At 36.9% G+C, this 22,905-nt stretch overlaps 3 protein-coding genes across 4 annotated transcripts in view; 1 reads left to right on the top strand and 2 right to left on the bottom strand.

The window, feature by feature from the left end:
• Positions 1 to 1,258: 1,258 nt before the first annotated feature.
• On the top strand, positions 1,259 to 9,098 carry dram1 (DNA-damage regulated autophagy modulator 1). Of its 2 annotated transcripts, none has more exons than XM_066705478.1 (7): positions 1,259 to 1,590; positions 3,164 to 3,231; positions 4,123 to 4,265; positions 5,074 to 5,251; positions 5,529 to 5,587; positions 6,035 to 6,127; positions 7,052 to 9,098. In XM_066705478.1, exons 1-7 carry the CDS (start codon positions 1,460 to 1,462, stop codon positions 7,055 to 7,057), a joined length of 678 nt encoding a protein of 225 aa, XP_066561575.1. In that variant the 5' UTR covers positions 1,259 to 1,459; the 3' UTR covers positions 7,058 to 9,098. The 2 variants fall into 2 exon arrangements, with proteins under 2 accessions (XP_066561575.1, XP_066561574.1); XM_066705477.1 differs by having other exon boundaries at positions 1,260 to 1,590; positions 6,684 to 9,098.
• Positions 9,099 to 10,434: 1,336 nt separating this feature from the next.
• Positions 10,435 to 19,587, bottom strand: washc3 (WASH complex subunit 3). The gene is made up of 7 exons (XM_066705479.1): positions 19,400 to 19,587; positions 19,049 to 19,147; positions 18,712 to 18,777; positions 18,199 to 18,327; positions 17,462 to 17,578; positions 11,833 to 11,897; positions 10,435 to 11,137 (listed from the first exon to the last, which is right to left on the bottom strand). The coding sequence occupies exons 1-7, from the start codon at positions 19,448 to 19,450 to the stop codon at positions 11,047 to 11,049; spliced, it is 618 nt and encodes a 205-aa protein (XP_066561576.1). The 5' UTR covers positions 19,451 to 19,587; the 3' UTR covers positions 10,435 to 11,046.
• A 2,329-nt stretch (positions 19,588 to 21,916) lies between these two features.
• nup37 (nucleoporin 37) overlaps positions 21,917 to 22,905 on the bottom strand; it is a 34,878-nt gene continuing 33,889 nt past the window's right edge. The window contains exon 10 of the mRNA XM_066705482.1: positions 21,917 to 22,118. Within this exon, the coding sequence (XP_066561579.1) occupies positions 22,005 to 22,118 (114 nt within the window). The 3' untranslated portion in view covers positions 21,917 to 22,004. The remainder of the gene's footprint in view (positions 22,119 to 22,905) is intronic.

Genomic DNA, 22,905 nt, shown 5'->3' on the forward strand with positions numbered 1-22,905 from the left:
TCAGCATTGGCACCTTGACTGGTCTGAGGCTACACTGCCCCATACGCAACAAACTGCGATGCACTGTGTGTTCTGACACCTTTCCATCAGAACCAGCATTAACATTTTCAGCAATTTGAGCTGCAGTAGCTCGTTTGTTGGATCGGACCACATGGGCCAGCCTTCGCTCCCCTCGTGCATCAATGAGCCTTGGCCACCCATGACCCTGTCGCCGGTTCACCGATTTTCCTTCCTTGGACCACTTTTGATAGGTACTGAACACTGCAGACTGGGAACACCCCACAAGAGCTGCAGTTTTGGAGATGCTCTGACCCTGTCATCTAGCCATCACAATTTGGCCCTTGTCAAAGTCACTAAGATCCTTACGCTTGCCCGTTTTTCCTGCTTCTAACACATCAAGTTTGAGTACAAAATGTTCACTTGCTGCCTAATATATCCCACCCACTGACAGGTGCCATAATAACGAGATTATCAGTGATGTTCACTTCACCTGTCAGTGGTCATAATGTTATGGCTGATCGGTGTATATATATATATATGAACTTAATTATGCATTACTGTAATAAGATTAAGGAAACATAGTGCTGATTAATAATTTAATATTTGTGTAATGGCTTAAACATCAATTAACCAATTTGGTTTGTTACAGGTGTTTCGGGGTTAATATTGAAGTGCTTGTAATGCATTTTATATTAGAATTATTGTGTAGAAACTGTGGTTCTTTCATTTATTTGGCATGCTTATTTATTGTATGGTTTATTTGTTTTTTAAATGAAGGTTGCTTGCTGAAAGGAGATGATGACATTGGTTCAATGTATGAGGAATGATATGACTGTGAAATTGGCTGACTTATTTAATGGATATTTACTTTTGTTGAGATTGCTTTTTGATATTTTGACCAAATTGCACATTGCAATATTGCCGAAATTGCAAATTGTACACCCATTTTTTTTTATCTGTTAGAGATTTTGTTTTCACAGATTTTGTTTCCTGGTGTTTCTCTCTCCCTCTGTCCCATAACTACCTCTAGTTTCTGGGATTATTTATTGTGAACATTTAATCATGTGCAAATTGCTGCAAACATCAGCCTGGAACCGCTATCTGAATTGGAATCTCTCACCTCTAGAGTACATAACGTGTCTATTCAAAACTGGAAAAAAGAGAACTCGAAATTGAAGATCTGTATCAACCAGGAAGAGGGTACTGTGATATTTCTGTAACTCATTAGCTGAGAGACAAAGCTTCAGGGGACGAGTTCAAACGCGCGGGTTCCCACTACCCACGTGACCGCCGAGCAGTACATTTTCGTTGCAGCGAGTCGGAGTAACAGTTTCCATTTGCCATTGGTGCAAAGACATGGCCAGAGTTCAAACTTACTTCAGGCAGCTCCTGAACCTCACTTTCCTCGACATCCCAGTGCTGTGACCGCCTGTCTGATCTGCCACACACTGCACACAAAATGTTCTGGTTAATGGAAGGGATGTGTTTTTTGCCGACTTTCTTGGTGATTTGGTCTTCTTGCTCCTTCATCGTTTCCTACATCATCTCTTTGTTCGAACATCACGTCCCTCCAGTATTTCCGTATATCAGGTAAGCTGGATGTCATTGTTAAGTGTCAGAGGATAAACATATGCGTTTCCATTTATTTCGATCAGTCAAGCTTGTTGTAACAAATACTGCAGATTACCAGTTTTGGTCGAGAAACAACTAATGTGTATTTTCTTTATTGATATAGGAGAGATGCATTTACAACTAGTCGATATATGTAATTTGGGCTATTTTAGTTCCATGCACATAATCGATTTTGGGTTTATTATATAAACAATTGATAGTGTCAGTCTATCTACAATAACGCATCTCTTCCTCGTATACCGACCGCAGTGCTACGTTACCTAGTACTACAACAAAAGTGTCAATTATTTTTGAAGGTGTAAAAAGTGTTCTAAGTCTTTGTCATTCAATTAATTTTGGAGATCACACGCTGGATGATCTATCAATCAAGTCAAACAAAACAAAGCAAAACCAGTTTCACTTTTTAGCCACTGAGTTGATCATTTGGATTTTTTCCAGATAACATCTGCTTTCAGTAAATGCTATGTGGGAGTAGTTTCCTGCGTGTATGACTCGAGGCAGAACTAAATTGTTCTGTATTTTAACTTTACAGACCGACTGGGAAACCATGCACTTACCTAATCTGTCTTCATGTTTTAATGTGATCAATAAATCAGTCAATAAGTTAAAAAATAAATAAATTTGGGACCTGTATTACAGCATAAATACAGTTTGCTGTAAACTACCACAGGAATAAAAACTATTTCCCTTGATTTGTCAGTAATATAATAAGTATATAGTATACATATCTTTATTAAAGCATAATGACATACATTTTAAATAGACTATATAAGATACATATCTTGAGTTAGGCAATCCATTAAGTATCTCTCTCTGTCTCCCTCTCTCATATATGGTTTATCCATTTGGTAAGATTGGGAAAAGAACAATGAGAGTTGTAGACTCATCCATTGATGTAAAATTCACAGTACATAGTCCAGGAATCTTACTACCTGGTCATTTTTTCTGATCTGCTGACCTGCATGCTGTAGTAAACCTGGAGGTTCTGGTCTGGGCGTGCTGTTGTTTAGGTGTGAAATCGGATGAGGGAGACAAAATACATGGTTGTGGGCAATGTGCATTTTGTTAATCATCAGCCCTGATATTTAAAGTCTGATATACAAATTACAGGTCAAACTGTTCAGAAATATGGTGGTAAAATATGAAGGTATGGTGTATTAGCAGTAATCGTTCTTCACAATATTGCTGGTTAGCTCCCTATAGTAACCCAACTTAACTCATGACTCCTTTTATTCAATACACCTGCACACACAGTGTGATGATCTGAAAATGAATGCAGGTATGAAGTGGTTCTAGACTCTTGAACCAAACAGGCTATGCAGGCCAAAGAATGAAGTTGGCTTCAGAAAAGGGGATTTGTAAAAAAAAAAAAAAAAACTTTCAATTGACCTTTTAAAAATATTTTACCAATAGAAACTTTAGTTTTGCTCTGAAGTTTTAGAAACAATTGTCGAATTAAATATTTGTGTTCTTGTTGTGCCTGTTTATGTGGTGTTTTTAAGTTTTCATCTTTTTCCCCTTTGTTTTGCAGTGACACAGGGACACACACCCCTGAAAGTGGCATTTTCAGCATAATGATTGTTATCTCAGCATTTTTGGGTAAATACAGAAGTAAATCATTTTTGTATTGATACAATATCTTGGCTTTACATAGCCCTGAGAAGGCTTAGACTTATCCTGAGAGCACATGGTGTAAACACGGTATAAGATGAATAACAGTGAAAACAGGTGCTGGGTATTGCTGAATTCTTCACACTTTTTACAATTCTTACATACCTATGATCAGCGAACATACAGATCCGTATTCACTTGCATGTTTTTCTTCTCTACATTCATACCAAAGTGTCATGATCTGTTAATGAATCTGTAATCTGTAAATAAAGTATAATATCAACAATGTTTGTCGTTAAGTGTTGTAACCTGCTGGTAATTCAACAATCACTTTTATTTTATTAATTTGCTTTCACATTACGTGCTGATTAATATTAATTAATTATTCATCCACTGGCATGATAAGAAAACTGGAGCCCTCTCCTGATGGTATGGAGCTGCACTGGCTTGTTTTGATTTAATCACTATAGTAACCCTACCACAGCCAGATGTCAGACATGTAAATTTACTAGAAATAGCAGGTGATCTTTTCATGGGCTTTTCCCTCAAGTTCGAAGCATAACTGAAAGCCAAAGCCCAACTTCCCTTTCTGAGGAAACCGAAAGCAGAAATATGTTGATTTTGAAAGACCTTAATAGCAGGTGGGGTTTGCAAGCTAAATTGAGTTTTTCCTTGGTAGAAAAGACAAAATGAAAATCCACAGACAACAGAAAGCAAAGTGCTATTTCATTAATTTAGTCTGGATTGTTGTGGATGTTTTTTTAATACTAAAACAAATTCACATTTTACAATTAAAGTGGAATACATTTCTCTTGGGAAATTTTGAACACTACTAACCCATTCATTCTTGTTTGTATTTTTCCATTCACACTTTTTCAGGTGTGGCCACCATGTACACAAGGTACAAGTTTGTGGAGAAGTTAAATGAAGCAACTCATACAGTTAACCCAAGACTGAATCACATTACATTCTATGTGGGGCTAATTGGGTGCATGGGGATGTGTGTTGTGGCTTCTTTCCAGGTACATAAAATACTATTATATATCTTAAGAATACTGCACCCTTTCTGAGCATTGTTCTACATCAAGTATATAAGTATAGAATTGACTGTATATGGTAAAATACATGCACATCTTTTAACACAGTTAGAGTACAATATCCTCTGAAGTTTTTGTTGCTAGTGTGTGACTGCCTATGAGCTAGAATTATAGAAATACCATCTACTTCCATGGTGCATTGTAATTATCAGTGTTATCCCTGGGAATAGTTAGGTGCTTTGTGGTTGTGTTATCAATATTATGTTATGCAACTATTAAAATCATAGTGTATATTGTATATGTGGTGCCTTGCAAAAATATTCAGAACCTCTGATGGTTTTCACATTTTATTGCTTTAAAGCTTGCAGGCATGTCACTTTCAAATAGGAAATCATAAGAGTTCTATACACAACCTACTGCACACATTCAAAGAGTAAGAAAATTAATGTCCCTGACTGGCCCAGTCAAAGTCCTGACTTGAATCCTATGGAAAATCAGTGGAAGGACAAATGTGCTTCCACCAAATATGGAGTTGATGGGTCTGAATACATATGCAATCAACATTTGTTTTTCTCATTCAGTTTTTGCTGACATTTACTGTAACTTATCTTACCCTTAAATGTCTTTGGTTTGAGCATTCAAGTTTTTAATAAGTTTAAAATCTAAGCATAATTTTGTAATTTTACAAATTGAGACACCACAGGAAGGGTCTGAATACTTTCCCAAGGCACTGTATGTGTATCCATGTCCTGCTTTTTTCTCCTTTCATTGTTTTTGCTTTCTGTGATTGCAGGAAACAGTCATAACAAGCGTCCATGACATTGGTGCGCTCATTGCATTCCTCTTTGGCGTCATTTATATTCTCCTCCAGTCTATTGTCTCCTACATGTCAGTCCCACACGGCTCCTCTCTGCCCTTGTGCCGTGTCCGTATGGTGATCTCCATAATCTCCGTCGTTGCTGTATTCCCAAGTATCCTTTGAATTAAAAAAAGAAATCTGCACTAGCCTATAGTTTTTGTGTAGCTTTTGCACTAAACAGATAATAAAACAGAGCATGATTGGCTCACAAATAAAATGGCTTGCAATCACAAGTGAGAATGAATTATAGTCCTGGATTTGATCATAATGGTTCACATTATGATTCAAACTTCTACCAAGGTCATGGAAGAAGAGTAATATCCAGTTGTTGATTTCACTGCTTTGCCTTATCATCTTCATCACTAACCCTTGACTCTTCACTTCACCAGTGATCATATGTGCAATTTATGTGAATCATTCCGATCCACATTGGGAATCCTATAAAGAGGTACTCATTAACAACACAATTGCTGGTATAATAAAGATGTGTTTTAGACATTAATTAAATTGTGATAAATACATATATCTTGAAAGAAAAGGCCATACGGGAGTAGGTCAACCTCAATCTAAGCATAAGTATCCAACAATAAATGCACTTTCCCAGCATTCATTGCTTTATCTCCCTTCTGCACCCCCATTACCGCTCCTTGGCTTATTCTACCTAGTTGGGCCGGGGGATCCAATGATCTTGTCCTCATGGCATTATCATTCATTTGGCGAGTCTATAGGCAAAAATAACCTTTATTTACCTACTACATACATCAGCTGGGGTTGTCCAAAATTCTATTTATACACAGAGGACTCAATATTATGAAGGAGTTCCTAATGTTCTGTAAACTCAGTTTACCTCAGATCAGCCTCAATTCATACTGTTCATTCTCCTTCTGCCTCCTAGGAAGACCCTTACCGTATGGCCAGTGCAGTGTGTGAATGGATAGTGGCCTTTGGATTTATCTTTTATTTCCTGACCTACATTAAAGAATTTCAGGTTTGTGGATTTTTTTTATTCTTATACACCTCTCATTATTATTTATATTTTTAACTAAATTCGGGCATTATACAATTCTATACTTTCTTAGAAGTATTAAGGATTGGTTTTATTTACTATTAATCATAATATCCTATCAAATGTCTTTGTTTCCTGTATTTAAAATTGACTGTGGTTATTTATAAAAAGTAAATTTCCTGTCAAGCAAGAAAGACTTTTGTGCCACCTTAAAATAGAAAAGTTTAAATATATTTGAAGACAGAAACTAGTCGGTGATAAATGCTTGGACACCCTCCTGTATTTTCAGTGCATAAAACATAGATTTTAAGGAACTTAGCTATGCCAACTAATTGTGAAATTAAGTTTCAGGAATTATCTGTTGACACAGCTACCCGGCAGTCTGAAATACAAGCAGTGTTGTGATATTATGGAAAATTGTGATCCTGCGGTTGTGAAATATTTTCTGCAGATATATGTATGGGAAGGTTAGAAAAAAATGCATTCAAAAGAGCTCCTGCAATTAGTTTCTTCTCACACTATTTTCCCCCTTTTACAGACATTTACACTGATTTGGAAGCCAGAGATTCTATTATTTCCCTGACATCGCACTTTGTTGAGAAATCATATCATGGCCTTTCGCTGCTGCAGGGAATTAAGGGATTATTTTTAAAAAGAAGGTTAAAGGAGGTTCTATTATTATTATTATGTTTTTTTATGATGTTAGAGATGCTTTTCATGTAAATGAAAAAGCACTTACCATTTATTACAATGCCAGTGCTGGTGAATGTTTTCCTGTTATTCAACATCCAACGCACGCTTTAATAGATTGTAGAACAATGGGTTATGGTATTTCTCTTGAAATAGTATGCTCACTTATGTCAAGACTTCTAAGATATGGCAATACTTTTAAAATTGATTTTGAAGACTTGATTCAAGCCTTCAAAATCATGAAAGGCATCGGCATCAAACCAGAGGAGCTTTTCCAGATCAGCAGGGACACACGGACCCGAGGACCCAAATGGAAATTGGGCTTCAAGGCATTCAAAATGGAAAACAGGAGACACTTCTTCACACAGAGAGTCATCACAATCTGGATGTGGTTGAAGCTGAACATTTGGGAACATTTAAAATCAGACTGGATAGGATCCTTGGATCACTCAGTTATTAATGGACACCAAACAAGCACGATGGGTCGAATGGCCTCCTCTTGTTTGTAAACTCTTATTTTCTAGATCTATACAGCCATTAAAAAATAGCTTTATTCAGGTAACGTAATTACCTACTGACTTTCATAGCTTTCCTTTTTTTTAATATACTTTCTTTTGATTTATTTGAGGAAGGTATCCACACCCACAATCTGAATATATGTACATTACCCTCTGCCATGGTTCTTTTTGTATGAAGAGGGCTTTTTGTCAAACTTGTATTTAAGGACTTATTTTATTATTTTCTAGCCAAATGCTCATCAAATATGTGAATTAGAGGAGCTTTGCTGAAATCTACATATCATAGCTTTCTTTTGACAGTGGTGTTAGTGGTGTTTTTGCCCTTGGAAATGCATGCTTGTGGTGTGTCTTTGGACAGCATTATCGATCATTCGATCTTCGTTTGGTATAGCACCCTTCCTAGAGCTGTCATAGAGCGCTTTACACAGTCTAATCAATACAAGCTGGTGTTATTAATACAAGAAAGGAAACTAGGCTGTTAGGCATGGAGGAGAGAAAAACAAAAGCTGCCACAGGATGATAGACTGGAGAATGAGAAAGACTATGGCTTGATGGATGTTGCATGATTCAATCTCAAACTATTAAGTTTCACAACACAACCTTCCCAGTCTGTTCTGGCAAAAACCCCAGGCTTACCACAATGAGACAGATACACTCAAATATAAACCTCCTTGCATTGCACAGGTCAGGTTTGTTTCCTGTTTAGTTGAAGGTTACTGTATAATGAAACATCAGTGGATGACAAATGACAATTTGGTATCTCTAAACAATATTGACACCCCTTCCCATTTTCATTTGAGTGGTGTTGTAATTATAATAATCATAATAATAATGTGGAAAGCTGATATACAGTCAGTCTAGTTGAAACTGTATCTATGGCTCCGTTTCAGTTTCTTTTACACAGCTGGTATAGTACAAGAAAAACAGCACCAGCTAAAACTTTGACTTGTTTTAACAGGCCTTAACAACCTTCAGACTCAATAGCGACCAATCAGCAACTGTTAAGAGATTTTTGGAGTGATGACAGTTGCTTTTAGAATCAACTTCACTAGCGACTGAACAGTGCAACAGCAGCTAGGGTGAGGCAGAGTATACAATGCACTTCTTGAAAACAGTCTGCCGACACCCACAGATCAGGGTCATTAAGTCATGAGTGTTTTTTTGTGTGTGTTTTTTTACATCTTATGACTGCTTGTACATCATTAGCAGAAATCCCAAATGCTGTGTGCAAAAAGTGGGTATTTGTGAAAATTTTAACCACTAAATGAAATGCAGTTGTAGAATTTCCAAATAGAAGCAAATAATAAAAAAAAATCGTGTGTGTGTGTATATATATATATATAGTGACAAACCAAGGGGCAGGGTCATACATGGCAGATATGTTAGGCCAGGTCTGCTGCAAGGTCTGTACTCTAGGGTAGAATACTGACCCTAGACAAATACATTTCCCAGAAACCCTCAGGCAGCCATTCTACCACCTAATGTGGTCACCTGGTGCTACTTCCTCAATTATTCACCAGGTATATAAGGCGTACCTGAGAGAGTGAGAGAAGAGAGAGACAAAAGGGTGAGTGATCTGGAAAACAGAGGTAGCTCATAAGGACAAAGCCAAGACATATTTATTCCAGACTTTGTTTAAAATAGAATGATTATGTAAGATTAGTTACAACTCCAGTGGGAGTTAGGTTTTGTTTTCTGTTTTGTTTGAAGTAAACATACAGGCACAGCCCTGTTTTTGCAACCTCCTCCCTGGGTCATGACTTGTTTTTACTCCTAAGAAGACCAGAGAGAAGACCCGCACACGTGTACAGCCAAGGTGGTTTGTCACAATATATATATATATATATATATATATATATATATATATATACATACACACACATACATACATACACACACACACCCTCACAAAAACAAGCTTCCTTTCAGCAAATCTGTTGCTACTCCACTGAGGGTATTAAAGCTTATTAAACACATGAAGGTGGAGAGTTTATCACATTGCATTTTATCTACTGATAGGAAAATTGAAAGTTACATTATTACCTGAAAAAGCGGAACAAGTTTGTAGTTTATCAAGGTGAAACTGCAACACAAAAAGTTGATTGCCGGACTTACATGACTGAAAGAAAATAATTGGTAAAGTTGGTAAATTATTTACAATTGATTACAGGCCGTTGGTATGTTTATTAGGTTCTGTAACATACTTACAAACGCAGCTCAAAATGGTTGAGAAAAGCCACAGAATATAATGAATTTACACTGGTGTCTATTCTCATTCTGCTTTTATGTATTGGTTTTGAGGTCAAAGTGATGTTCGCTGCCTTAAGCAGTTCAAAGTGTTTTCAGCAGTGTGAAAACCATGTGCAAGTCTGAGAGATAGAAAGCAACACAGCAACTCCTTTGAAGCTTGCAGAAAACATCTCAAAGAGCTCTGTGGTTAATTTTTCATCACTGAGATCTAAAAAAGGTTGGCAGTACTTTTTAATGTTATTTTATGTTCATGCATAATATTACAAATACCCACCTGAAGAAAAAAAAAAAAAAAAAAAATCAAAAGAAAGAGATTCAAAATAATCTTAATGCACTTTACTGAAACCTGGGAACTCAAAAGTTGTTATCGTCATGTAAAGTACCTTGCTCAAGGGTACAACAGCAGAGTGCCTCACCTCATGGGCCTTCGCTCCAGAGTCTACTGCCCCTGGTAGATTAGCTGAACGTATGTTGCAGTAATTCTATCGTATTTTTTTCCCTTGCACATTACCCAATTTTGAGAACTCAGGCCCTCAGTTGTTTTAGCTGGATACATTTACCTCTGAGAAGTGATTCATTTGTTAGTTAATACAAGAATTGACACACAATCTAATGATAAAAATGAAAAAAAGAGGACATTAAATGTAATTAAAAAAACGCCAAAATTACCTACCTTTCCAGTAGTGCAAAACTTACTTCATTCACAGAATACAAATTAAAGATTATATAATTTATAGTTAATTCTTATAAAGAGCCACCAAAAGGTTAAATAAAAGTAAAATAATGCTTTCAAATAGTATTGCTCCTTCATGTCAGAGTAATCAGCACTCCTTACAGATAGTTACATTTATTGTATTGATTGTTATACTAGTGGTTAATTAAAACACAGCCACGATTTAACCTGTCTTTCTACAATATTTCAATGTCGTATTCTCCACAGTTGATTAATGTTAAAGAAAAGGAAAATAAAAATCCGACAGAAAAAAAAAAAAAAGGCAAGTAACATTACACACCATTATGAGTAGGGCCTGAGAAACAAATGCTCTGAAGTTTTGAGGAGTTAAATGCTTTTTACTTTTTTTTTTTTTTTATTCCTCATGAATTGGATAGGACATGATGACAAGAACAACACACAGACGTCAATCCGAGCAAAATGGGATTGCAACTCTCAAGATACAGATTTCAAGCAAAATACAAAGAAAAAATATATAAAAAATCCTCTGCGGTGGTTTTCCACAAGAGATGTGATTAAGCTGCTCACTGCATTGTTCCATTTTCTTCAGAGGGCCAAAGTCTGGCCTTTCCTGTCAATGTTCCTGACTCACCTTCTACCTTCCCATCCTGCTCTGCCTTTTCACGAGCACGCTTGCCTCGTCTCCTCCCACACCTCCTTTAAGGAGCACTGGGGGCTGAGAGCCACCTGGCTGCCGGTGCTCCCAGGTCTCAGTCGCTAAAAGAGGACTCGCTGCCAGAGCTGTCGTCTTCCCCCTCTGTGGCTTTAATCCCTCCGTCTGTGACAGGAGCGTCAGGTGTGCTAGAGCCGGGGGGGAGGGGCGGCAGATTGAAAGGTCAACTGAACAGTAAATCATGAAACTGAATTATCAACAAAAAACATAACATTTCCTTTCTGGCATTAAGGGGATGACTGGCATTTGTTGGCTAGTTTGCATTGGTGAATCTCATTTTCATTCTATATCTAAGAATAATACGATTAATGTGCACCTGCAGCCTTGATCTTTCACAACCAGATTACACATAAGGAGCAACTGCGCCCCCCTGAGGCATTTGAGAAAGAGACACCAGACACTTTCTACATGACTGATTAACACGTAAGAGAAGTCTGAGGTTGGGATTTGCACATACTATTATGGTTCTGGGAAGGGCTCTACTGTTACTATGCTAAACAGACATGCACTTCTATTCAAGAAGACAGAAGACAGGACCAGAAGAGGTCAGCTTCTACCTGAGAACCCAGCTCTCTGCCCCAAAATAAACAGGGAACTTGTGCTAGAATAATGAAAAAGGGGAAGCTTAGACATGTGATCATGTCTGAGGTGGACTAGGTTAAAGAAAATTACAACTAGTCTAAATTGTCAGAAGACTGGTCAAAATGGTCATCTCCTCAACCCCACTGTCCTTTATTTGCTCTTTGCTGCATTATCCTCTAACCCCTCCCTGTTCCTGACATACTCTGGTCTTCTTTTCTTAGATTACACCAACAGGACATACTCAAGCAATGAGGGATCCAACCCTTCAGACACCATCTTGTTCTTTATTGCCATGACAGGAACACCCTGAAGAGACAAGTAAAAAAAAAAAGTACGATTAAACAGGAAGTTACATGTGGTTGTGACAATACTTTTTAAGCCATCTCCTAAGTCTTTAATTAGCTTGGCAAGACAGAATGCAAAATATGTAACTGGTGAAACTGAAATACATGTCTAGTAGTCTACATAATGATATCTGCAGTCATATATTAAGGGGAAACAGTACTTTCTGAATTCTGCATATAAATGTAGCACTGTTACAGGGAATGTTAACAATTTGTACAGAATACTCCCATAAACAAGTGATGTATATTTTCTACTACAATATCAAGTTTTGTCCAAACTGAAATGAAGACATTCACTTCTGTAGGTAGTCAAACAGAATTTTCACATAGTAATAATAAAAATTGCATATTTGAAGAAAAAAAAGCTTTTTATTTTTAGAAAAGAACAGCTTTAATAAAAGTTAGAATATACGTGTGTATGTGTGTGTGTATATACAGCTCTAGAAAAAATTAAGAGACCACTGCAAAAATATCAGTTCATCTGGTTTTACTATTTGTAGGTATGTGTTTGGGTAAAATGATTTTTTTTTTTTTTTTTTTTACATTTAGAGCATTTATCTGGAGAAAACGACAATTGGTCAAAATTACAAAAAGATGCATTGACGCAGACCTCAAATAATGCAAAGAAAATAAGTTCATATTAATTTTTAAACAACACAATACTAATGTTTTAACTTAGGACGAGTTCAGAAATCAATATTTGGTGGAATAACCCTGATTTTCAAATCACAGCATTCATGCGTATTGACATGCTCTCCACCAGTCTTTCACATTGATGTTGGGTGACTTTATGCCACTCCTGGCGCAAACATTCAAGCAGCTCGGCTTTGTTTGATGGCTTGTGACCGTCCATCTTCCTCTTGATCACATTCAAGAGGTTTTCAATGGGGTTCAGGTCTGGAGATTGGGCTGGCCATGACAGGGTCTTGATCTGGTGCTCCTCCATCCACACCTTGATTGACCTGGCTGTGTGGGATGGAGCATTGTCCTGCTGGGGAACATTGTCAGAGCAGAAGGAAGTAAGTTTTCTTCCAGGACAATCTTGTATGTGGCTTGATTCATGCGTCCTTCACAAAGACAAATCTGCCCGATTCCAGCCTTGCTGAAGCACCCCCAGATCATCACCGAACCTCCACCAAATTTCACACTGGGTGCGAGACACTGTGGTTTGAAGGCCTCTCCAGGTCTATGTCTAACCATTAGATGACCAGGTGTTGGGCAAAGCTGAAAATTGGACTCATGAGAGAAGATGACCTTACTCCAGACCTCTACGGTCCAATCCTTATGGTCTTTTGCAAACCTCAGCCTGGCTCTTCTTTGCTTCTCATTGATGAAGGGTTTTTTTCCAGCTTTGCACGACTTCAGCCCTGCCCCGAAGGAGCCTGTTTCTAACCGTCCTCACTGTGCACTTCACCCCAGCTGCCATTTTCCATTCTTTTGTAGGTCACTTGTTGTCATCCTACAGTTGTTGAGTGACATTCGAATTAGTTGACGGTCATCCCAGTCATTTTCGCCCTATCTGTAGCTTTGTTGTCTCCAATGTCTGCTGCTTGACCTTGTTCTCATGAACCACCGTCTTTCAAATTTTAAGGATGGAAGAAACCTGACGCTCACTGTATCCCTCTGCCAGTAAAGCCAGAATTGAACCCTTAATTTTCTCACTCAAAACTTTCCTTTTCAACTCTTTTGGCATGGTCAATTTTTTTATTACAATTACTTTTGAGGTACTACTAGCACTGTTTTTGACATCCAGCTGGTCCTATTGCAAGAGGATAGTGATGACCACAGCAGTGGTTTTTATACTTTTCCTCATTAAATAAGATTTGGTTCAGGTGATCACCTAATCAGTACCTCATTCAGTAGAATGAGGTGTGCCTGTGTTGGAATTCAATAGACACTGGAATGGAATGGCTGCCATACATGTAGAGATGCTTATTTAAGAAAGAATTGTAGTGGTTTCTTAATTTTTTCCAGAGCTGTGTATGTATGTATGTGTATATATATATATTAGGAATGAAACGGTATGAAAATTTCATATCATGATTATAGTGACCAAAATGAGCATGGTTATCAGTATTATCGCAGTATTGTTAAAATGTGTGTGTATCAGTACTTTTTGAACATTTCCAGCACAAATCATTGTTGTATATTTAAAAACAACAAACAAAAAATAAAATTAGCAGCACTATGCACTTTTTGTGTGCATAAACATTGAAATAATAACATTAACATTAAAGATGGCACCATGTGGCCATGAGAGGTAAAAGTGTTCCTAGTGCAGCACCTTAAGTAACCAAATCAAAATGTGCATACAAAAAGCAGCACAAGTAAAGCAATGTGCATGAACCAAGTTGACGACTGCCTGATGTTGTTGTGTGACTATACTACATAATGTGTTATCGCCGTTTCTGCTAGGGGCGGGTTCTAGCCTAATAGATCCCCGTCATTGGCCAACAACCTGAGAGCGCTGATTGGACAGACTCGGAGAGACTTAGACAGTTTGAGCTGTCACAGTACAGTAGTGACGGGCAGTTGCACTCTTTTTAATTACTCGATTAATTTGTTTCAGTTCAGTTTGGTTTATCAATTCAATTAGTTCATTCCATTCACTGATTCAATGAAACGACAACAACCAATGCAGACCAAAACAGGATTGTTAGATAGATTTATTTAAACTGTAAAGAACGAGGCGTTCACAAACTACATTTAAAAGCCAGGGAAAATCTGTATTTGGTTCACTGGGTTAAATTAAATATAAATAAGTATAGCTGTGACAAAGATATATTTAGAGTACTGGAGATAACAACAGTTTGAAGCATTAACATTATTTATCCAACACGTCTAAATGTAATATTTAAATATATACGGTTAAATGCATTTGAGTAAATCATTGTTTTTAAGAACAAAAATAGTCTCGAACGAATGTGGAAATAATCTGTGGTATTTATTCAGCACCAGCAAAACGCTGTCTGCCCAATTTGATTGACAGATCAACACCGCACAAGTTAAACAAGATAAATGTTGCCAAAGCACAATGCCGCCCTCGATAATATTGCTTTGCAACAAAGCCATTATAGGAATTCAGATTTAGAATTTTGTCATTTTTAAATCACAAAATACATTTAATCTCTCTCTCATACACACATATGATATATATAAAGAGTTATTTCTTATTGTGCACTAAGCAAGGAATAACCAACATGGGATATACGGTCTTCAGTTTTAACACTCAACGAGTTGAGAGGCAGCTTGGTTTCTTTTTTAGACGAACGAATCAGCCAGACTCGAGTCAGTGAATGAGTTTTGCTGGGCAGGTCAATTGCGACGCGATCATAAGTCAGCGTTGCTTTCAGCTCGTTGCCATTGTTGACCCATAAGGACTGAACACGATTTACATTTTGTAAACATAAACACTCCCAGATCGGATGCCCGCGTTTTTAATACCTGCGTTTTAATCAGACAATGTCTAACGTTTACATATGTCTGCAGCTATAAGGACAGGAAAGGTTATATGATATTCAAATACTGTAGATCTATCAACAATAACTGTACGAGATGTAAGACTGATAAAGCGCAGAAACGGGGCGTGGTTTGGGCAAAACTGCGTTAGAAAACAAATTACGCTGCCGAGCGCTGTCACTGCCGTCCGCCATGTTTTCACACAAAACAAAACCCACGCTGCATGCTGCGCCTGCGTCAGACTGCTGCTAACTTGGGTTGATGCGGGTCAGTATTTACCGTGTTTTTTTCAATCCGCGGTAATCAAACACAGTTTTAATGATAATAAAAATTGAAACGGTAATACTAACCGTCGGGAATTTCACCGTGGTTTATCGTGAAACCGGTAACCGTTTCATCCCTATATATATATATATATATATATATATATATATATATATAATGGATTTATTCTCAACTTGATGTATTTTACAGTGATATAGGCATACAGATAGTGCTAAGTTTTGAATCCAACTGACTTCAGCGATTTGAGCTTTGCTGTTACTGTAAACAACCTCAGCTTGTTTTACAGAGTAATTAAATAGAAGGCAGTTCTCAAGCTGGCACATTCCAGAATCTGCCTTTATAACCAGCAGGCATTGGCAAATTTAATAATTTATAGGAAACATGCCTATTAAAAGACTTAGACACTATTTTGATGTTTGGCAAATGGTAAAAGGCAGTGTGTTTATGGATTTGTCAAATGTTAGCTAAATTTCCCGATGACTGAAATATCTGCCGATATTTGCTTTTTTTGTTAGCATGCAAAAACAGACATTTTCTAGCATTTATCCCTCAAATATTTCCATGTCAGAGAGAAATTCTGTCAAATATGCACTGAAGGCAGGACTGTTTTACATTTTTTCATTTAACATAATACATTTAACATAACTTTTCATCATAAATAACAACCAGAAATCAAATATTGTAAAAAGCCATTAAATAAATTAGAATAAGGGCAAATAAAGGACAAATATAAAACATTAGAACAAAGACCAAGGTATATGAGCAATTTCTCACACAAATGGAAAAATGTGCATGTTCTATACATTCGATCAAACTGGTCTGGCTTATATTTGCATTTTACACTCGTCAGGTTCTCTCAGGTCTCAAAGTCCTGCTCAGTGCTCAACAGTGCCGATCACACAGTGACAGGTTATAGTGCAGGAAGCACAGCACAGCTGCATTTGTTTTAAAATAAATATTGAAAAATGCCCTCGAAAGTATAACTTATTTAAAACGTATGTCAAACATATTGCAATACGAATCATTGATAAACACTATGTAGGATTTGAAATAGTTTTATAAATATAACGTATAGTTTCAGTTTTATCTAACATTGAGAGATGTGTTTTTCACAAATTTTCTTTAGATTTTTTACTACGATCTGAACTTGCTTGTGATTTGGAGACAGTTTTTGTTTGCTGATATCCAAGTCAACATCTTCAGAGAACATTTACTGTTTTTATTAATTTGAATTGCTATTGTGAATTTTGAAAAGCGATTTAATGAACTTTTCAGTAAAAATGCGCCTCTATGCCATCTTCAGTCATGATGAAAATAAACAATCAAAACCATGGATACTCAAATGCAGCACAGCTTTCAAAAATACTTTCTATCAGTTATGAGAGTTTTAGTAAAACATGTTTATTGGTTTATAAGCCCTGTGTTTCACCACGGCACTCAGTAGTGTGTGTGCAGCACCGCTGTGCAGAAAATTACGATGGAGTCAGAAGCTTCCAGATTCCAGCTATTTTTCACTGTGGCGCGAATAAGCTTTCATAGAAAGCAACATACGTTGAAATGTTGTCTTCTTCTCCAGTAACATAAACCCTAATTCAGAATTTCTTCATCATTTTACCCACATTCAATCAGTCTACTAATTACAATATAATTTATGGAAGTTTATCTTCTCCCTCAAATCTGTGACAGATGGAACATTGCTCTGCCTTGTTCTCAGTCTCCTTATTAACTTAAACATGTTTAGCTACTGTAAACTGATACTTTCCAGCAGTAACACACACTTACCACTTGCACCATTTTGAGGTATCTGGCATATCGTGGGTCTTTTGCTACAGTGATGACATTGTCACTAACAATACTGGCTTTCTGCTGGACAGCTGTTTCCTGGGTAGTTTGCTGTGCCTGAAACCAACAATGGAATAAAAATCATTAGAAGAACACAAAAACAATAGGGCTCCTGACAATTATTTTTCAATTCAACTGTAAACAATAATATTGCTGCATAATAATGAGAAACAGAACTAGAAAATTTAATTTTTCAGTTAGAAAGGTTGCTATGTTCTCCCACCTGAATATCTTAAGGGTGATTTATCTATAAATAAACTGCATGATTTAACAAAGCACAGTAAAATGTGCAACAGTGAATAGCAATTATTGTAACAAACTAAATCATATATTCTGAATATTTATTCTAAATTGTGAGAATGTACTGCAGTGCCAGACTGAACAATGTGAACTATAAACCATTGTAGTATGCTGGTAAGATTCCCCACTGCTTTGCTAGCCCTATAAATAGCTAGAACCCCCAATCCTAAACCAAAGTAGCCCCGTCATTATTTTAATTTAAACACTGTAAACACAGGAGAGTGAGCTATGGATCCTACCCCAGAAAGAGGTAGAGGGAGATCTAACTTGCTTACTTAATGTAGTGTGAAAGCCCATGCCCTACCTGATTGACAATGTGTCATACCCTGGGCAGAGGATACTAGTGTGAAAGGGGCTAGAGAGAGAGTGGGGGTTACCTCAGGCAGGGTGGGTACTGCTGGAACCTCCGATTGATTTGGCACAGATACTGTGCCATTGGACTCTGAACTCTGTCTCTGACTTGAACCCTCAACCTTCACATCTTCCAGACCAGGAATAGAGGAAAGCTAAGAGTCAGGAGAGAAGGGAAAAAAGTTAACTTATCATAGTGAGCTTCTGTAAAACAGCAAAAGCAATACCCTAGCAGTGGCCGAGACACAGCCCTTGCCTTTTCCTATACACTGATGGTTGGAAGTTTTCACACTCTTCATTTGAAGCAATACTATTCTGAGATTCGTGATATTATTCATTTAACCTATACCTAGCCTATTTATCAATATATTGGTTGAACACTGATTCAGCCTATAGAAATACAATATAGCTTTGTACTGCAGCACACAACTTCACCTAGCTGGGGAGTTGCCCAATTAAGTATAACCTGCTAAAGAAATAACTGTTTGTCTTAACATGGGCATATTAAAAATAGAAAATGGAAGTATAGCACAACAGACCTTTGCTTCCAAAATGTTCAGTGTTGTTTCTATTTGCTGTATTCGAAGAGATATACTTGCTAATTTCTGGAAGAAAACAAAAACCATTACAGGATTGAACACTGGGGTATCCTCAGCACATTGTGTGCCATTAATATAACATTTCAGTTTAACACAAACCTCATCTGCCTACCTTAAAAATATAATGAACATTTCTGCCCATTTTAATAAGCTGCAAAATATATCATGCCAACACAGAAACACACAAAATGCAGCTTTTGCCCTTATGCATTTTCTGCCAAATACTACTACTACCAATAATAATAATAATATAAATAGCCTGCAAATGGCTACTTACCTCTTCACAGACTGTGGAGAACCGGTTGAGAAATCGCACTGTGTGCACAATAAACTGGTTTAGAAACGCAACAATTCTCTTCTGTTGAATGGCTGGTACCTACAATGTGATTTTTAGAAGTTATCCAACTTTTCACAAACACAGCACGTATTATGACCATGCAAAGCAAAATAGCGACTGCACCATAAACGTCTAACCAACGACTTAGCTACACAAGCACGTCCAATTTTGCTAATTCTACTTGTTAAACGTTACATCTCTCACATATTATTCTATGGATAATTTAAGATTATTAATTTTTAAGCTGAATAAACGTATCCTGTAACGATGCTATTCACCCATAACACTAACCTTAGTCAAATCTATTCCAGATCCCACTATTGGTAGCCCGTCCTCATCCATATCTTGATTCCCCCTAAATATAAATATTATTAGCAAATATATATATATAGTTCAGTAATTCTTTACTACTTTGTTTGCAGGAACGACTGGAGAGGACCTTCGGTTGCACAGCTTGTCAAGTGCTTTTCACGTGATTTAACTTTGAACAGGAAGTATTATTTACAATGTTATTGATTTAACCAAAATACAGATATATAACACAGATTGTTTTTTTTAATGCGATAAATAATATTACATGAATCTAAAACGCATAATTATTTTATAAGGGGAATATATAAAAAATGTGTTTTGTATCAAACGCAGCAATGAATTGTGGTAGTTGTAGTTTGGTCGTGGCTCGTTCGAAGCTCATTGGTAAAATGGATCAGATAGACGTTTCGTTTTATGTATGCATGTTATGTATATGCATAACTAGATGACATTTTAAAATCATAAACATTCAATGTCACAATATTACAGACGTGTACATGGCGGACAGCCATGAAATGTGTTATTATATGTAAAAATATCAACAAATGCTCACACACTCATGTGTTAGATACATCACCTATCTCCAGCTTTATAATATCAATTAAACAAAAATGTTCTACAATAATTACAACTGGTTACTTTATTCATTAGGCTTCTGTAAATAAATAAATAAATAAATAAATAAATACAACAAATGAGCTTACAATGATCTGTCATAGGGAAGAGGGGAATTGTAGATTTAAGGCTTCTTAAGACTTTGACAGATCTATTCGACCATTTTATTAATCCACCACTAGATGGAAGCAAACTCTTTGGAATACACCTCCAAGGGTATTGACATATATTTACAGGCATTAGTATATTAGACATTAGTAAACGCACAATATAACGTTTTATAAAGCCCCACATTTCTTTACTTACATGCAAAACCATAAATACGTCTCTGTGCAGTGGGATGCGATTTATTTCCAGAAAATGTCTATATGCAGAAGGAATAAGTAATGATGATTTATTTTTTTAAAAGCTACCTTGTCTCTGAAGAATTAGAAACAAAAAGCTGAAGGACACGAGAGACATGGGGTAAAGCAGTAACAAACGGTAGTGACAGTAGACCTGGATCCACAGGTCTATGTTAAAAACAGGGAAGGTACAGTCACTGTGTGGAGTAGAGTGTCAGACATGTCCTGCACACTGATTTAACTTCTCTGAAGCCTTCAAAAGTCTCCCTAACATTTGCTTTGTTCCCCTCTATTTTTTGCCTTAGAGTACCTAATTGCTCTTCATTGTTCCTGCCAATCAGCAGTTTCTGACCTTAAAAGACCCCCAGTGTTAGTTTCCTGAGGTTTTCTTTGAAAAAATCTCCAGCTTTGGGCCATTTCCTCTTTTCAGCTCGACCTCAAATACCCTCTATTCAGGGGTTTACCCACTTTCTGGATTCCAGCCAATATGGCTTCATGTGTCTGCAGTCTTTGAGAAGGTGCTCCATTAGACAGTCTGGCTCTTAATCCTATTACTTTGTGCATCAAAAAATAAAAATGGAAGATTATTTTTTTGGTTTAATTAAATACATTAATATACACTCAAATTGGGCTCTGGATGTCAACCATAGGCTAATTATCAAACCTCTATCCTAGCCAGGATCTAATAATGAAAATAGATCAGGTTCCTTAACAAAATAATTTATCAGGCAGCAATTATTCTTCATACAGGAATGTAGAGGAGCACAACGCAGTGAGCTTTTGAGGGTGCAGTTTTCCTTGACACCACATTTAGAAAATGCTTACTACAGAAAATGTTAATATAAAACAAACTTAAAAGTGTCTTTCTGCACATGAGAAATATGCCATCTTAAATCTGATGTAATGAAAAAGCAACCTGTGTGATCTCTATCCACCTTGACTAATTCTTGTTCCTGTTGAACTCTCTGAGGGTTTCTAGGGTGAGAATTGCTGTGTGGTGTGTTGGCACTGTCTTACAAATTCCTCTCCAGAGGTAGCTGACCTTCAGATTAGTCTGCACTTTTGGCTGGACATCGGTGGGAAGTTCTAAGAAATCTTTTTCTTAGAAAAGCTACTTAACAAACCTGAAATTTATTGCTTCATTATATTTGGAAGGCAAGTTGATATCTGAGAGACCTGCATGATACTCAGTGTGTGTGCTTCAAAATGGCTAGAGAAGAAGCTTTTTGTCAGTTTTATGGGCACAAATGAGGTTCATTAACAGAGGATATATATTTATATGGCAACATTTTACAATAATGGGAATCACTTGTTAGTGAATTCATGTGTGAATCCCACAGGAATAACACGAATGCCTCATGTACTTGTAATGTTTATCACATGTATAAGCCCTAACCCCAAACCTAGTCTGTAACCCTAACCTTGTTATACATCTGATTAACAGCAAAATTCATGTTATTCCTGAGGTATTCATAAATTAAGAATTAGTGCCACTTATTTTAAAGTGTGTAAACGTATAGAATATAAACAAAGCACATACAATACAAAAAACAACAATTTATTCAAAAATAATTTGGTGCATTTTTTTTTTTTTTAAAGCAAAATATTGTAGGTCATTTTACATTTCACATCTCGGTCATCCAAAATGACAATTTGCGATCCCCACCAATCACACACAGTGGGAGGGTTCTGTGCCAACTCAGCCCTGCGCCGACAGTGGCTGATCCAATCATCACAGGCTACAAGAACAAAACAGTTCAAATGGTAAGAATGCATAAATTATATACAATGTCTTTTACATTCATCAGGCCATCAAAATGTAAACTTATCAAGAATCTTCAAAAATTCTAGTATTATAGGAAAAAACATGCACTTTCAGTGAATCTTTGGGTTTTAGGTATTATTTTTATAAAATGTAAATACGGTATTTAAAGCAATCTCCATTAGACTCACATGAGATATTTAATTAGCAAACAGTATCACACTTGCACCAATACCCTTGTGTAAATATACATGTACAGTGGGGGAAAAAAGTATTTGATCCCCTGCTGATTTTGTATGTTTGCCCACTGACAAAGAAATGATCAGTCTATAATTTTAATGGTAGGTGTATTTTAACAGTGAGAGACAGAATAACAACAACAAAATCCAGAAAAATGCATTTCAAAAAAGTTATACATTGATTTGCATGTTAATGAGGGAAATAAGAATTTGACCCCTTCGACTTAGTACTTGGTGACAAAACCCTTGTTGGCAATCACAGAGGTCAGACGTTTCTTGTGTGCAAACCTGTTGGCCAGCTACATCTCAGGAGGGATTTTGTCCCACTCCTCTTTGCAGATCCTCTCCAAGTCATTAAGGTTTCGAGGCTGACGTTTGGCAACTTGAACCTTCAGCTCCCTCCACAGATTTTCTATGGGATTAAGGTCTGGAGACTGGCTAGGCCACTCCAGGACCTTAATGTGCTTCTTCTTGAGCCACTCCTTTGTTGCCTTGGCTGTGTGTTTTGGGTTATTGTCATGCTGG

The sequence above is a fragment of the Amia ocellicauda genome, chromosome 5 (genome assembly GCF_036373705.1).
Source record: "Amia ocellicauda isolate fAmiCal2 chromosome 5, fAmiCal2.hap1, whole genome shotgun sequence".
In the NCBI taxonomy this organism is placed as follows: Eukaryota; Metazoa; Chordata; class Actinopteri; order Amiiformes; family Amiidae; genus Amia; species Amia ocellicauda.